The 16342-nt window shown below is 35.9% G+C and overlaps 1 protein-coding gene across 4 annotated transcripts in view; it reads left to right on the top strand.

Moving 5' to 3' along the window:
• Positions 1 to 11247, top strand: part of GALNT7 (polypeptide N-acetylgalactosaminyltransferase 7) — a 41615-nt gene extending 30368 nt beyond the window's left edge. For all 4 annotated transcript variants that reach the window (XM_088132175.1, XM_088132185.1, XM_088132173.1 and 1 more), the window contains 5 exons: positions 424 to 546; positions 2219 to 2437; positions 3978 to 4076; positions 5120 to 5248; positions 8432 to 11247. In XM_088132175.1, the coding sequence (XP_087988301.1) occupies positions 424 to 546; positions 2219 to 2437; positions 3978 to 4076; positions 5120 to 5248; positions 8432 to 8569 (708 nt within the window). In that variant the 3' untranslated portion in view covers positions 8570 to 11247. The remainder of the gene's footprint in view (positions 1 to 423; positions 547 to 2218; positions 2438 to 3977; positions 4077 to 5119; positions 5249 to 8431) is intronic.
• Positions 11248 to 16342: the final 5095 nt, after the last annotated feature.

Genomic DNA, 16342 nt, shown 5'->3' with positions numbered 1-16342 from the left:
TCTTTAGTGTGCTAAAATTTAATATATTGGCTTGGAACCTAATGAGCATTTTAATAATGACCTGAAAAATGATCTGGTCTCAGATTTAAATTGTATCCTCTTGATTTTAGTATAAGACTACAAAATGAAACAAGTCTCTAAAATAACCCGTAGACATGACTTCATAATTTGGCAGAAATCCAGTTTAGATATTATAGTCTTGGCTATTTATTAATACTGAACACTAATTATTTTTTTTTCCAGATAAAATATAAGTGCTCATTAGATTTAACTAGGGAAGACAGATTTCTTTGGTCATTCTGGCAGTAATGCTAAAAGTGCAGCTTGATTAAATGCTTACTACAGAGTACTGACATTCTAAAATCTGCTTGCAAATATATTTTTTTTGAATTTTGTTTTAATCCCATGTATTACAATGTTCAGATTTGGCAGTGTGGAGGGAAGCTACTGTTTGTGCCTTGTTCTCGTGTTGGACACATATATCGTCTCCAGGGATGGCAAGGGAATCCACCTCCAGCTTATGTTGGATCATCGCCTACTTTAAAGGTAATGCTTATGTCCTGAAAACATTAATAGTAATAAATGTAAATCTACATCATTTGAAGTGCTTAAAATATTTTTAAATTTTATCTATCTATCTATCTATCTATCTATCTATCTATCTATCTATCTATCTATCTATCTATCTATCTATCTATCTATCTATCTATCTATCTATCTTGGATTTAGCCAAATCAGGAGTCCCATTGAATTGGTTCTGTGGCCCTGAAAGTTGAAACTGTATTTTTACTAAGTGAGTTAAACAAAATCATAATGAGTTGTAATAAGCCATTTGGTATTTTTGAGCACTGCAGAAGCCAGCCAATATGTCTGCAAAAATATTACCTCTACATTTTCTCCAGGATGGAATAAAGATTAGAGTTGAAAACTAATCACAATTTTACCTCCTAATCATAGAGAAGGGATCACTGGGGCTGTTTATCACACTGCTGAGAAATGTTGAGGCCTTTCCTGCAAATGACCCTTAATTCTGTCCAAAATTAAATATTTCAGTGACATTAAAGCAGAATTGAAAAAATATTAACTCTAAAAGCTCTCAGTTTCAACTTTTGTGTGTTTATTATGCTGTTATGCCACCCAGGAGAGCCACTTTGATATAGTGGCTAAGGCGTTGGGCTAGAAACCAGTAGACCATGAGTTCTAGTCCTGTCTTAGACACAAAGCCAGCTGGGTGACCTTGGGCCAGTCACTCTTTCTCAGCCTTAGGAAGGAGGCAATGGCTACTTCTGAAATCTTGCCAAGAAAACTGCAAGGACTTGTCCAGGTACTCACCAGGAGTCACTGATTCAAAGGCACCAAAAAAGACACCTTCCCCCCCCCCCGAGTCATTGTCCATTGAATGAGATTAGCAAATATGATTATATAAACATATTTTTATACAGTATTTCTTGAACAGACCCTTGTGGCTATTAGTGAAAATTGATATCTATTTCTTTGATATTGGAGAGGTTTCCTGAAAATTTTATTCTATTATGTTAACAAAAATTAAAGCTGTTCTTACGTTCAATGAAAAAATGTAAGTTCAGATATATTTGCTGATCAGATCTAGGTTGAATAGACAACCTCTGACTATATCAGAGTCAAATCAAACCATATTAGACTTAATTTGAATCTTGCAGTTGGTGCAGATCCATGCTAATAATTTTCTTCTAATTTTCTATCCCTGTTTAGTTAATAGATGAGTATTCGGTTACCCCAAGCAATTTTTGCAGTCTCTGGAAATCCATCTAAATTGCACTGATGACACTTGGCAGTAAAGTTCTTAATGCAGCCTTTAGCTGTAAAAAGCTGCTTCATCTCTAGTTTGATTGAATAAAGAATACAGTGTGTATCTGTAGAATTGCTTACTTATCATCCTATAAGTTGGTAGCTGGATAATTTTGTTACAAGACTGGACAATGTTCTTCTGTCCCAACTTTCACATTATAACAGTAGATATGACTGTGATTAAACCTTCTTCATATTAGTCTTAATTCCTAAGACTGAATTACTTTAAATCCATATTTCACTGAAGATGCAAATTAACATCATTGTGTGAAACATTCCCTTAATTCATAATACCCCTTTCTTAAATGAGAGGGCGGAATAAAATCAGTGAAGTAAGATAGTTGCTTTTCCTATTTTTTAAATGTACACATTAATTTTGTGTGTTTTACAGAACTATGTCCGTGTTGTGGAGGTCTGGTGGGATGAATTCAAAGATTATTTCTATGCTAGTCGTCCAGAAACAAAAGCATTAGCTTACGGTGATATATCTGACCTGAAGAAATTTCGTGAAGATCACAAATGCAAAAGCTTTAAATGGTTTATGGAAGAAATAGCTTATGATATAACTTCTCATTATCCTCTGCCACCTAGAAACGTGGAGTGGGGAGAGGTAATTCTTCTTTGATCTAAATTAAAATTTTATACTGTCCTGGGCAGTACTTAGACTTGTCCATCTAAGAATATATACTAGATTAGGAGAATATGGGAATCTTGTAAGAAATAGGTGTCTTCTTATATGCAGAAAATGAATTACAGTATTTAAGCTGTTGGAACCATATTAAGTTCTAAGATTCTCAGGCCTTCTGAACAAAACTGCAGGTCTGTCAGAAGAATAGTGCTGATTTTCCAGGTAGGATTGCAAACCAACTAGTAATACATATACTATATCCTTGTATGAACTCAAACTTAAAACTTCAGATCTTTTCTCCGCCGTTGCAAAAAAGCCAACAGGAGTTAAAATATGTATTGCCTTTATGAAATTGAATTTAGATGCCAGAGAGGAAGATATGTAAAGAAGCTGTTTATTCGTAATGATGTCCATTGAAGAGATTGATAAGGATTGAGGCATACAGAGCAAAATATGATTTCTTAAGAAAATAAGGAGGAAAAAACAAGATAAAAATTCAGAAGATTTTAAAATAAAGCTGGCTGTTACTGCCAAGCCCATTTTGCCATTCACTAATCCAAATAATTGGCTAGTGACATTTGCCAAGAATAGAGAATTAAATAGAAGTAATAGCCACTGAAAATGATTCAGGGGAATTACATTTTTTGCTGTATGTAAATACTATTATATCACACATCGTTAAAGGTTTGCCTGGAGACTACTTATTTGAAATAAACTCCTTGCTCTTTGCCTGAGAACAGAAATACTGTTCTGTGATCAGTATTTATTACAACATACTGATCACAGAACTCTCCTTTGGAAAAAGCACAAGGGACGTTCTATCCGTAACAATTAGAATGCATGTATAAAAAACCACCAACAGTTGAAAAGCATGGCAGTAGAAATGTTGCACAAGACAGAATTCTCATGCAACAAATATTTTCTATAATACCTTGGGTATGAACGTGTAAAATATATTTCACTAGACTTCATTTATTACTGTGTTTGCTGCTGTGAGATAATCTTTAATATATAATACAGTCTTGTGGCAATGGTAGAGAGTATTATGACAGTTTCATTTATTTATTTCATTTACTGGGAAAGTGTGCTTTAGACGATCAGTGGAGTTTATAAAGGGAGGGTTCTATTTGCTGATACTTGAGGTGAAGACAAGACAGAATGTAGGCACAAATTATCTTTCTTGTCTTTCACTTCAGTGCTCCAGTGATAAACCTAGGTGTAGGTGAACTACAGTTCAGCAGCTTCTTCTACTATGGCCAGCAAAGAAGAAAGTTATGGTTGTAGTTGACCCCTTATCTTGAGATCCTTAGGTTGCATTAATTATAAGGAGAATTACAGAGTTTGCTTTGAATCTTTTGTTGATCTTTGATGTGCTGTTTACCTATATATATGCACCTATTATATTGATTTGCTGTTGATTTGCTGTGGATTACAGATAACTTTTTTCCATATTATTTCTATTTCTTCCTAATTTTTTATATTGAAACATTTAACAATAGTACAAATCATAAATATGTTTCAGATTAGAGGTTTCGAAACCGCATACTGCATAGACAGTATGGGCCATACCAATGGGGGCTTTGTGGAACTTGGTCCATGCCATAGAATGGGAGGAAATCAAGTAAGTAGAGTTGGATCATGTTTTGAATTGTGAGGAAAGCCCAAACTTCAAATATTTTCTTAAGATTTTTAGATTGCTGTGTGGTAAAATAAAGCTCAGGGGCTGCTCTCTCCCCCCAATCCAAGAGACCTTTTGTGATATAAGCATTATATAAATATTGAAATGGGTTATTACAGCTATATATGCCTTGCCCCAATAATACTATGCTGTATTATGCTCTGTTTTATTGTTGGTTTATTTGAAATTCTGTTTTTTTTTAAATAAAACTGCTTTGAGTGTAATGTGTACAGGAAAACAATTTATAGGTAAAGGAATTATGGCTATTGTAATTTTGCTTCAGTTTACATGATTCTGACAAATAAACTAAAGCAGCCAAAGTGCATAGATTTTAAGTTGCTATCTTAAGTTTCATGCCACGTAAGCAGGAATAATATTCTCCACTCTATGTTTGTGTCCACTTAAGTCTTAACGGTTTAGCTTCTATGCATCCCCCCCCCTTATTTTAGTCTTTCAAACCATTTTTTTTCCTGCAAGTTTCTGAATACAGCTGCAGGAAATTATTTTGGCTGTTTATTTGAATGGTACTATATTCAGAAGAATGCAAAGGTTTTCTGAATATTAATAAAATGGTGATTCATAAAATAACCCTACTTTCAATATATTTTCAACCCTAAGTTGTTACAACTGTGTATATCAAATTATAGACTGTAGGTATTACAACTGCTGCTTGTTTAATTCATTCTTAATATATTTGATATGTGGGGTATAGAGGTTAAGGTATTTAACTGGCAATGGATAAATACATTCAAGTCCATCCTCAAACATAATATTTAGCATTTCCAAAATTTTATCTTAATTCAGTATTAAGGATTTATTTTTGCCAATACATATTTAAGAATGCCTCTTTAATTATATTATGGTTCATAAAATAAAAGACAAAATAGGCTGATTTCAGTCTTATTTCTATGCAACAATATGTTTATATGTTAGCATTTTTCAGTTACTAGAACAAAGTATATGTTGTTTTTAATATTCATTTTTAGCTGTTCAGAATTAATGAAGCTAACCAACTCATGCAGTATGACCAGTGCTTGACTAAAGGACCTGATGGATCGAAAGTTATGATTACGCATTGCAATCTAAATGAATACAAGGAGTGGCAGTACTTCAAGGTATCTGATCGGTGCTCAGAGTCCCACTGGGATAATAGTGATTAATTCCGTTTATGAATTCTAGACAGATTTAAACCATAGCATATAGAAGATTGAGCTAGACATGAAATATTCTGATAAATGGGTTCTTCCTTGTAACTGCCTCTGCCCATCATGGAAGTTATTACCATATAGGAACAAGATTTAATGATTTCATCTACAACATAGTATAGTCCTAATGCATATGTAGGTATGTGTTATTTTGTGACCTGAAAGGCAAGGGGGAAGGGTAAAGAAGACGTTGCAGGCACACCAGTAGTATGGTACCTGTAGGTCGTTCATCAGATCAAGTGTCTCTGTTGCCAGTTGCGGTCGTGGCTCTTGGAATTGTATTCCTGAATTAAAACTGGGTGTTTCTGATAAGAAAACTTGCTTTCATTTTCCTGGTTATTTATTTATAAGATTTGTCTGCCACCTGAAATCTTACTGGATTCTAAGTGATTATTGAGCTTCCATTATACAGTACAATGCAAAATCACTACAATAATTAAGTAACAATGCAATTGCCAATTCAACAGTAAAAGTAATAAACTAACATTCATTAGATGGAATATGGCACCACTGGTTGCATTTAATCCCAAAGGGATTGGAACGCCTTGAGGGTGGGGATGATCCTCACTTCCAGGGCAAGCTGTTACAGAGGAGGGGAGCTGTGACAGAGGATGCTCACTGTTTTTGCTGTATGTACTGGTAGGTGGGGAGTTTTAGTAGGGGCTTCCTAGTTATTTGGGTGGAGAGGGCAAAAACTGTTGGGGAAAGGCAATGCCTAAAATACCCTTGCCTTGAGCCATATAGGGTTATGTAGATAGTAACCAGCACTTTGAATTGCACTTAGAAACCTATTGATAACCGGTGCAGTTCTTGTAGCAGAGATGTAACATAGCAATATCATGATTGACTGCTGAACATTAATACCACTGCATTCTGGTCTAGCTGAAGTGTCTGGGTGGTGTTCAAGGGCAGTTCCACGTACAGCAAGTTACAGTAATCTAATCTAGAGATGATAAGGGCATGAGCGACCCTCTTAAGTACATCCTGTAACAGAAGCTATACAAAAGCCATCCTACATTCTGTACATCATATAATGATGTACATCCTGTACATCATCTACATCACCATTTGGGCCTGCCCTGTGATGGACTGGAATGAAGGAAGGGGAGTGAAAACGGTGCTCTCATCTCCAGAGCAACGCTCTGGAGATAAGCGGAGAAAGCTGGCGCATCCCTAAACATTCCAGAAGATAGTGAATAGCTGTACCTGGGAACTAGTGATCAGTCTGAGAAGATTTCTGTAAACGGGCTTGCTAATAAACCTTGCTGATTGAACCTGCATGGTCTCCAGGAGTTCTTTGGGCTAGGCCTGACATGCCCACACAGATAGGAGAATCACATAACACTGTGCCCCCAATCCCCAACACTGGTAGATGGTTCAGAATAATTTTGTGGTTGACAGTATTGAAGGTTGCTGAGTGATCTAGGAGGACAAGGATGGTTGTGCTGTCTTCATTCAAGCCTCGTCATAAGTCACCCTTGAGAGTGACCAGTGCTGTTTTCATACCATGCCCAGGCCAGAGCTCTTACTACCAAGGCTCTAGATAATCTTTATCTTCCAGAACCCTCTGCAATTTCAGCTCTACCTCTTTCTCAGTAGCTTATCCCAAAAGGGGAGGTTAAACATAGGATGGAAATGGTTTAATTCTGATGGACCAGACCTGGCTTCTTGAGTAGGCAAACTAGTGCTTCTTTAAGGGCCTCTGGCATCTCCTCTCAAAAAGATGTTGACTAAAGCCCAGAACCAGCTCCTAGTCCCTTCCTTCCCTGCAGGAGAGCAGGAGTTCACTCTGCAAGTGGTGAAGCCAAGAACACAGAGGACTTTGTGTTCACTAATCCCACTAGGTTGAGTCAGTATGTCATTGGTGGGCTGAGTTGTGTGAATGAATAAAGTGGGTAGGGTTGCTCTGTTACTGTTACTACTCTGCTTCTCTTGTTATGTGTTATGTACTGTTGTGTGGCTAGGATTGGGAAGAGGAGTGATTATTAATTACTGGCTTGACTGTGACTCACAGGGGCTCTGAGGGACAGGAGATTTGATTGCAGAAGGGTAAAAATGGAGGGAAGAATAAGAGTAGTGATAGGGGAAAGTTGGCACACAAACTGTGCAAAGGCTGTCCCAGCCACAGCCTTCACCTACTGTTCTAGCAGAACCTGTGATTCCAGAACCCCCAAATTGTGAGCCAATTCCATATGGGGAAGTATGACATACTCTAGAATTAAAGGTGAAATATTTCCAGATTCAATAGACCTTTGAATTACGATAATTTTGTCTTGCTAGGATTCATACTGAGCCTATTTTTCTCAACAAAGCCCTCATAGCTTCAAAGTACTAGGTCAGGACTTCCACTGCATCACACATTCAGTCAGAAGTGGAGATGTATAACTGAGTATCATCTGCATATTGATGATACTTCACCCATGCCAACTGATGATCTTTCCCAGCATTTACATGTAGAAATTGAATAGTAGGAGAGATTGACTCCTGCAGCACTCATATTGGAGCTCCTGCATAGTTGACTTCTGGGCCCTCACTATGGCCAATTGAATCCTGCCCCTCAGGAAGGTAAAGAACCATTATAAAATGGGGATTTCTGCTCTCAATCCTCAGAGCCATTCCAGAAAGAGACTGTGGTAGATGGGATCAGTAGTCATCTAGAGAACCAGGAGGGTCACACTCCTCCTAACTCAATCTTCCAACAGCATCTCCCTAGGTTTATATACATATAGTTTGTGTCCCATAACTGTAGTCACAGAATTCAATTTTATTTCCTTGTTCAAAAAGGAATATTCTTTTTACTGTGCCTATTTTTTTTTCTTTATGTATATATTGGTGCATTGCAGCTGCAATATATTTGAATTCCTTTGTATAAAGATTTTTTTTAATGTAAATTGGTCTAATAGTAAATAGTAGATGACTGTCAAAAATGCGAGACCCACAGAACTGTTAGGCTTAAGCAGGTTGCTCTAACACATTGTTCCTAACCTGTATTCCTAGTCTGTTATTGATAAGTTAAAGAGAATAATAATGCAACTAAATTTGAATTGCCAGTTTTTAATTGGAAACTAACAGCTTATTGCTTTTGTTTTCCAGAATCTTCATAGATTTACTCACATCCCATCAGGAAAATGCTTGGACCGTTCAGAGGTTCTACACCAAGTATTTATTTCAGATTGTGACTCAAATAAAGCGACACAAAAATGGGAAATGAACAATATCCTAAGTGTGTAGACAAAATAGCTGCATCTACCTACTGACAAATGTAATTTGTATAGAACTGAAAATAGCCTGAAAACTGCTGCAACTGTTAACTTGTATAGGTGGGAGCCTGGAATCTCCTGATCTGGATGAAGGACTTAGATGGACTGTGATAGATTTATCATCTGCAGTTAATGTTTACAAAAACTGCTCTTACCTTAAACGTCAATAGATGTTTACATCTCTTTGTTTTGTTTTAGGATTTTGTTTTAAGATGTTCTGGATTATCATTTAAAGTGCTTTGACTCTGTTTCACTGGAACAAAGTTAGAAGCATGGGCTTGGATCCAAAGTAGTGGGAGGTTGCTTCTACTTGGGCAAGAGGGCATTTCCTTTTCCTCTTATGGTGACAACCCTATCCCAAAGCCCTCCTTAAGAACTTTCTGTAAAATTTCTGAATGGTGTAAAGGGCTGGAAATCGGCAACTTCCCAGGTGTGTATAAGTGCCTTTCACTTGGGCACAAGCAAAAGAATTGGATCCAAGTATTTGTTGTCTTCTTTGGGATTACACTCAGGGGTTTGCAGGCAGTTTGTTGTTGTTGTTGTTGTTCCAACACTCACACTTGAAAAAGCTTGGAGTATAATGTGGTGATTATCAACTTGTTATATGTTGTTTTGATTTTACATTTTACCAAGCACTGCCACAGGTTTATAGCCAAGGTGGCCTTCTTTCACATTCATGCTGCTTTTTTGAAAAAGGAATCTTCGGTATATTTAGTGCCTCCTTAATTTTTCCTCCTTAGCTAACCAAAAAAAAATGGTTACAGCATGGGTATGTTGAAGTCTCTCCCTTTTTACTAGGAATAGGAAAAATTTGTAATGCCCTCATTATGTTTAAATAATGTTGCTAATTTTACTAGTATACTCTATATTCCTGATTAGTACATTAAATAATTCATGCATAAAGCATGCCAATAATGCTGTGTGATGGCCCAAAATAGTAATATTAAAACATCTTGAACATTTTAAATGATGAAATTGGTGAAAAGGGTAGCACTTAAATCCATGAACCATTTGGGTGAATAGCATTGAAACAGCAAGTCTTCTCTAATTTGATGTATCAAGTGGAAGTCAGCACGCTGAATTGCAACGAAAAAGATAAAAACGCTAATTTTCCTGCTATATTATGCCTTACATAACAAGATATGTCAGAAATGAAAAAATATCTACATCTGCATAATATAGAGTAGTAAAATTGATCAGTTCATAAAGTTGAATCCAGTTTCTCAACAATTTCTGAATTATTTTACAGGCAGTATTTGGTAAGAGATCTATGCATTTATAGTAGAATTGGGCAGTGGATTTTTGTTTTCTTTGGTACATAAGTGACTTCAAAATTTCATTTGTCCAAATAATGAATTTCAACTAATTAAGAGATGTTTTGAACAATGGGGTTTGCCATAGCATGAAGACAAAATCAAATATAGAAAATTAAATATATACAGCACATTAGGACTGTGCTGTGAGTTGGTTTCAGTTTCAAAAACGCACTTGGGAGAATTCAGGGATGTGAACATAATATCTGCTTCAGTTTTTTAAGGCAGGTGTCTCTTTTCCTGAGAACTCATAAGTGCTGTAGAGGGAAGCTGTACAATTCAAGAAACTGCTTTAGAGTTGCACACAGGTGCTATATTCACACTCCCGTGCTCCCTGAATCAGCTTTTCCAGATTATTTTGGAAGCACTGTACAGCCCTAATTTAAAAAGTAAAGAATATATATTTTTAAAAAATGTGTGATTAATAAAACAAAACACATTTGAGGGGAAAATGAAAAAAACTGTTCAAGTTAAATATTCAGTCTTAAAGAGTGATTTCAATAAGCTTACTATTATAATGTGGGTCTGGTGTGAAGTAGTGTACACCTGTATTCTACTGAAATTTATTATGCATAGAGTCAATGCCTTCAGTTTCATTTTAAATTTAAACTCTTAAATGGTTTAATTACAAAAATAATTTTAGTAGTGCAAGTCTTTGGCACTAATTTTATCTACCCCTAAAAGAGAGTGATGGAGATACATCATTTTAAAAGGATAAATGTTGACCTTAAGACCAGTTACATGTAAGTTAGTTTTAGGGTGATTTTATTTTTCAGGCATCTGTCTTTTGGGGACTCCATTAAAAAGTGTGAATAATTAACTTAGAAATAAAGGTGGAAGAAGCTGGGGAAAAGGTGATAAAATTTCTGGGTACATTTAGTATTTCTTTGAATGAAATTATTTCATTCTTTTTGGATATAGATTAATTTAATCATATTACTATGCATAAGTGAAAGAGATTGCACGTTGTGCAGGTGTGTATGTGCTAAATGGGTATTGTGTGCAATTCCATTTAAAATATTATATGTGAGAATGGATCTGTATTTTTAAACTTTAATCTTACAGCAACATAAGCCGTTACTCCTAATGACTTTTCCTACTGTAACCTGCTTTTTAAGAAGTAGATCCCATATCCTTGCTCTGTAAGTTGATCACTATGCATTTCTACTCATTTTATAAATTTGATTTATGCAGATTTTGATACACTGTATGTTTCTGTAAAGATTGTATAAATCTTCAAAAGTTTTACAAGGAGTAACTCTGGGGATTTTCTGTATATCTTCTGGGTTGCTTGTTTTTTAGGTGACGAAATAAATTTTAACGTGGGTTTGTAATATATTTGCATCAATAATTGATTTTTCCCTAGTCATGTTCATAATTCATCAAAATATTGTAAGAAAGTATATATTTTAATACATACATGGTAGAGGGATTAATGGATGGGTGGGTGGATGGTTGTGCTGCCTCCTCATGGTGGGTGGAAGTGGCATTCCTGGGAGGAACGAACAAAGAATGACAGGAGGGTATGCCAGAAGTATATATTCCCAGCAGGTGCACCCAAAATATTATCATCCCAGCTGCCCAGCTAAAGCAACCTGGCACTTATATTGGGTATAAGCAATATAGGAAGATGCCAGAAGGGATTATCACTTTGGTGATAGTGGCAAAGGCATCAGTTCATACTACATGAGAAGGCAATGATAAACCACTCCTGCATTTTTACCAAGAAAACCACGATTAGAAAATAACGATAGAGGTATGCATGAAGTGAAAAATGAATTTTGCCCTGGGCATAGAGATAAAACATTATGCCTATAAATTTGGCTGGGCCAATCCAGGTGGATTATGGTCTAGCTAATGCAAAATCCAAATAATTTAGATTGATCCAGGTTTCAACTGAGGCAAATTTGGAAGAGTTTTACAGGCAAATAGGACAGAGCTGGGACACTTCCTGCCACTTTCTTGTATGTGGGTTGTGCAGCACCCTGATCTTCCCAGGACCTCTTTGTCAGCCTTACCAGGTAGCCCAGACAGGAAACACAACCATAAGCTAATTCTACTTCATTGTAAAGGTACATTAACAGAATCTTGCAAGTCTGAAAGTACAGTTCTCCTGCCATCTCCTTTACAGCCCAAGAAACTAGGGAGGTTCCCTTCTGAGCCTCTTGCCCCGCTCACTGTCCAGCTGCGGGCTATGCTGTCTCTTATCTGACTGTTCACTAGGCAGCATCTCTTCTCATCTCCAAAGGTCTTAGTCACATATCATGACAAGAGCTTTCTCCTCCACATGGCATACCCATCCTATCTTCCCAGTACTTAGGGGACTCCAATCCACCCTACCTTTTCACCCCTACCATCCTGCATTCACTTTCCATACCTCTATATCACCATTGGCATTTTCCTTGCTATCCCCACCCTGGAACAACTTTGGCAGAACATCCATGCTCTAGATCCATGCACCAACAAAGCACACGTTTTGATTCATGCACAAGGCTTGCTGATATTACCGATCCATATGTGGAATATTTTGCATATCCCTAATACATGAATATTGAAGTAGAACTAAAATGTCCATTAACAGACATGGGTCAAATCTTATTCTGAAAGGTAATAAAACTTCATTGTACCAAGCCAACTTTTACATCAATTTGCCCTTGAAAATAAGTTGCTATTTGTGCTACTACCTGTACTATTATGTGTGTTGGTGGAAGATTCATATAACTTTCAAGTAAGTATTCACACCTGGTTTAAAAAAAGAGTAAGAAATTAAACAAGATATGTATGGTATTGCCAGTGTGATTTTGAGGGTTGCAGTGTGATAAGAGGGGAGTGTTGAAAACTTAGAATTGGATTTCCCAATCTAGCCATTCTGAAGATGACTCAAATGTTTTTGGATAGGAGTGGATCCATCCAAATGTTGATTTTATTTTGAGTGTTATACTACATATTTGTCTGTAAAAATAGCTAGGTTTTGATCAGAAAACAAAATATAACTCTTAATTTAATAACCATTATTTTCATTGGCAGACATAAAATATCAACAATGTATGGATATTTAGCATGTACATTCTCTTCTCAAAGTTGGAGTGTTTATGCTTAGAAACAGATATTTAATATCAGCATAGTTATGTACTGAATTCCTTGTTCGCCTATTTATCACAATTAAGGAAGTATATACTAAGCTGAATATGCAACCAGTTTATCCCCAAATGTGCAATAATCAATTAAATCCTATAATGACTGTTTCCTACTAATGTAAAGGCTGTAATTAAATCTAGAAATAGCGTATCAGGGTAAGGACAGAAAGCACTAAGAAAATCAAGGGAAAGCCTGTCAATAGAATATGCTGCCAGAGTTGCTGGCAAGACCATCGCAATAAGGAACCAGCACACGGGCCATGTAGCAGCAGCAAAGGTAGCACCACAGAAATGCCTAACCTTACCCTACTTGCTCATTCAGGGATTTCTCCAGGTTTTACTTTGGTCAAAACTCAAAAGCATTTTGGGTCTTGGTTCTGCTGAAATGTAGCCACATTAAAATGGTTCAGCAGAATTACTGGAATTTGAAAGGGAAGCTGCAAATTGGGAAAATTGAAAATAGCTATATTTTGTTTGTGGAAATAGGAACAATTTATTTGGACTTGCACATTCTATCAACATGAAATGCTGAGGTTCCCTTAAGCAAGTTCTAGAATAGAATTCAGCTGTTCTGGTTGTAGTTGTTTCAAATACAGGAGTATGAGGAACTTCTTAGATACTTTCCCTATGGTTTACTTTTTCCTTTTCATAGTAGTTGTATAAGGTAAAGTCACCTAGTAAACCAATCTATTTGCATACATTTATCCATAATTTCTTTTTTGTCAATGTTCTCTATATCACAAAAATCTTTGTATTCTAATCAGTGCTAGAAAGAGCTGCGGAATGCTAGGTTTTACATGTAAGGAATCAAAATTATGGCTAGTAGGCCTTAGTCTAGTCAAAAAAAGCCAGTCTGCCTAAGATCTGTGTTGCATTTAAACAAGCTGCAGAATTTAGTTTTAAGAATGCCATTGCTGAATCTGACAAAAACTGATTTTAGATATTAACATGACAAATTGGAGCTTTAACTTTTACTATCACATTTTATCATGTGTAAATCATGAGAATAAATTTATGTTGTGTTTATTTCTAACTAATCCTTCATTATATAGAGCACCTTCTGTTTTCTGTTTCTGGTTACCATACAGCTTGTGCCTGTACAGAGCTTCGTTAAGAACTGAGCTCTTCAGCAGAAAACCTACTCCCTGCCAGAACATCCATGACATGTTAAGCCAAATCTGATACTATGAACTACTTCCCAATTTATGGCATGCCAGACCATGCAACAGTCATTGTTCACTGTCTGTGTTCATTCTCTCTCTTCCTTTTTCTCATTCATCCCAGCACCTTTTCTATACCTGGTCAACCAATGCTTTCTAGATTTTGCATCCTCCCTCCCCTAATTTTTCTCCCCCTATGAGAAAAAAGAAGTGGATTGTGATTGTAGACTATCAAGCTCTTGGGCCTGATAAAGCAAGTTTACACTCCCTTCTGTGGCTTAATTTCACTCATTTATGGGGGAGGAGGGGGCAAGAAGGCTGAAGATGAGCAGAGGAGAGTGCAGCTGGGGTGCCATTTTGCCTATAGAGGTTAGATGGGAGGAGTTAATTATACACACACACACAGGTTTCAAACTAAGGTTTCAGCAAGCAAACTTACTATATCCAGTAACACAATTTTATCTGTGGTCCAGATTCAGACATAATACACAAACTACATGATAGCTTCTTAAAACTCTATGAATTGGGAATGAGGACATTGACTAGTGCTACAGCAGTAGCTGGGAGTATTCTTTTTCATTACTGTGGGTCAGGGAACTACACGCACTTCAGTTACATACTTTTACAGTCTTAACATAAACATACCGTTACAAACACTATTGTAAACTGGTGTTTCTATAAACCCAGATATTTTATATATTTATCTTTATTACATTTACCTCCCACATCAAACATATACCCCAAGATCTAAAATAAGCAGCCACATCATACTCTGCATAAGTTTAGACACAATTTAAAATGTGTTTATAACTATGAAGATCATTAAAAACCTAAGACGCATAGTCACTCTACTCACACAGGAGGTGGCAAAGTACCAACAAAATGGTTATGAAAAAGCAAACACAAACAAGGATTGTAAATTGCCTTGCTACTGAAAGAAAGCACAATGTGCTTTCATTAAAAAAATAAATTCTGAAAGATTTAAGGTAGATAATAGGACATTTGGAATTGAGCATCAGAAGACACACTTTGAACTTGAATTATGTACAAATGATGAACATGTAATTGCTAAAACTTAGAAACATTTATTGAAATTTGAAATTTAAAACAAATGAAAGACCGTATGATAAAATGGGCTAAGAACTTTGGATACAACATACTGATGTAACAGTGGGAAAATACATGTTTAAAAGGATTTATATTTACATTATGCATAACTTAAGAGAATTTTTATAAAATGCACTGTTGGTATGACTCCAGAAAAATTGTCTGGAATGTTTAAAGGTACTTCAAATTTATGTTAGAAATGTGGACAATATGAAGGGTCTTTTTATCATGCCTGATGGACTTGTAAAAAAGCCAAAAATTTCTGGGTTCAAATACAGTAATCCCTAGGTTGTTAAAGCCTGATTTAAGGACAACCCATAGTTAAGAACAGAGCCTGCTATAGCAAAATTTGAGTTAAATACACAATAATTCTAGTTAAATACACAATGGTTCGAGTTCATTACACAATGTTATTGTTCCGGCTTACATACAAATTCAACTTAAGGATGGACCTTGGGAATGGAACTTGTTCTTAAACTGGGGACTACCTGTATAATGATACAAAGAATTTTAAAGATCAACATTCAACTGAAACCAGAATTTTTCTTGCTGGGATTAATGGACAGCCAATTAGAAAAGATCCAGAGATTTTTATATCTCATTACTGCTGTGAGAACATTATATGCGCAAAAATGGAAAGACTCTGAAATACCCACAACAGAGGAATGACTGAAGATGACAAAATAAGCAGAGATGGCAAAATTAACCTGTTTGATTAGAGAAAGTTCAACAATTACATTTATTATTAACTGGAAACCCCTTATGGACTTTTTGCTGAAAAAGAGAAAAATGAATTTATATGGATTTGGATTAAAGAGCAGTTTACAGAATGAAGGAAATTATGATGTAACCCTAGAGAGGGCAAAGTAAAAATGTATCTAAAACCACTGTCAAGATCAGAAACCACTTCTTTATAATCTTTTTTCTTTCCTTTTCTTTTTTCACTATTTACTATTCTTTATTATCGCTTACGGTTTTTATTTTGTTAAAAATTTAATAAAAATTATATTTAAAAAAAATTCTGACA

The sequence above is a fragment of the Python bivittatus genome, unplaced genomic scaffold, assembly GCF_059951505.1.
Source record: "Python bivittatus isolate LINGU-HERP-01145 unplaced genomic scaffold, Pbiv_v1 ctg000070_np1212, whole genome shotgun sequence".
In the NCBI taxonomy this organism is placed as follows: domain Eukaryota; kingdom Metazoa; phylum Chordata; class Lepidosauria; order Squamata; family Pythonidae; genus Python; species Python bivittatus.
The sequence above is the reverse complement of the archived record's forward strand: the minus strand, read 5'-3'. Positions and strand labels throughout refer to the sequence as shown.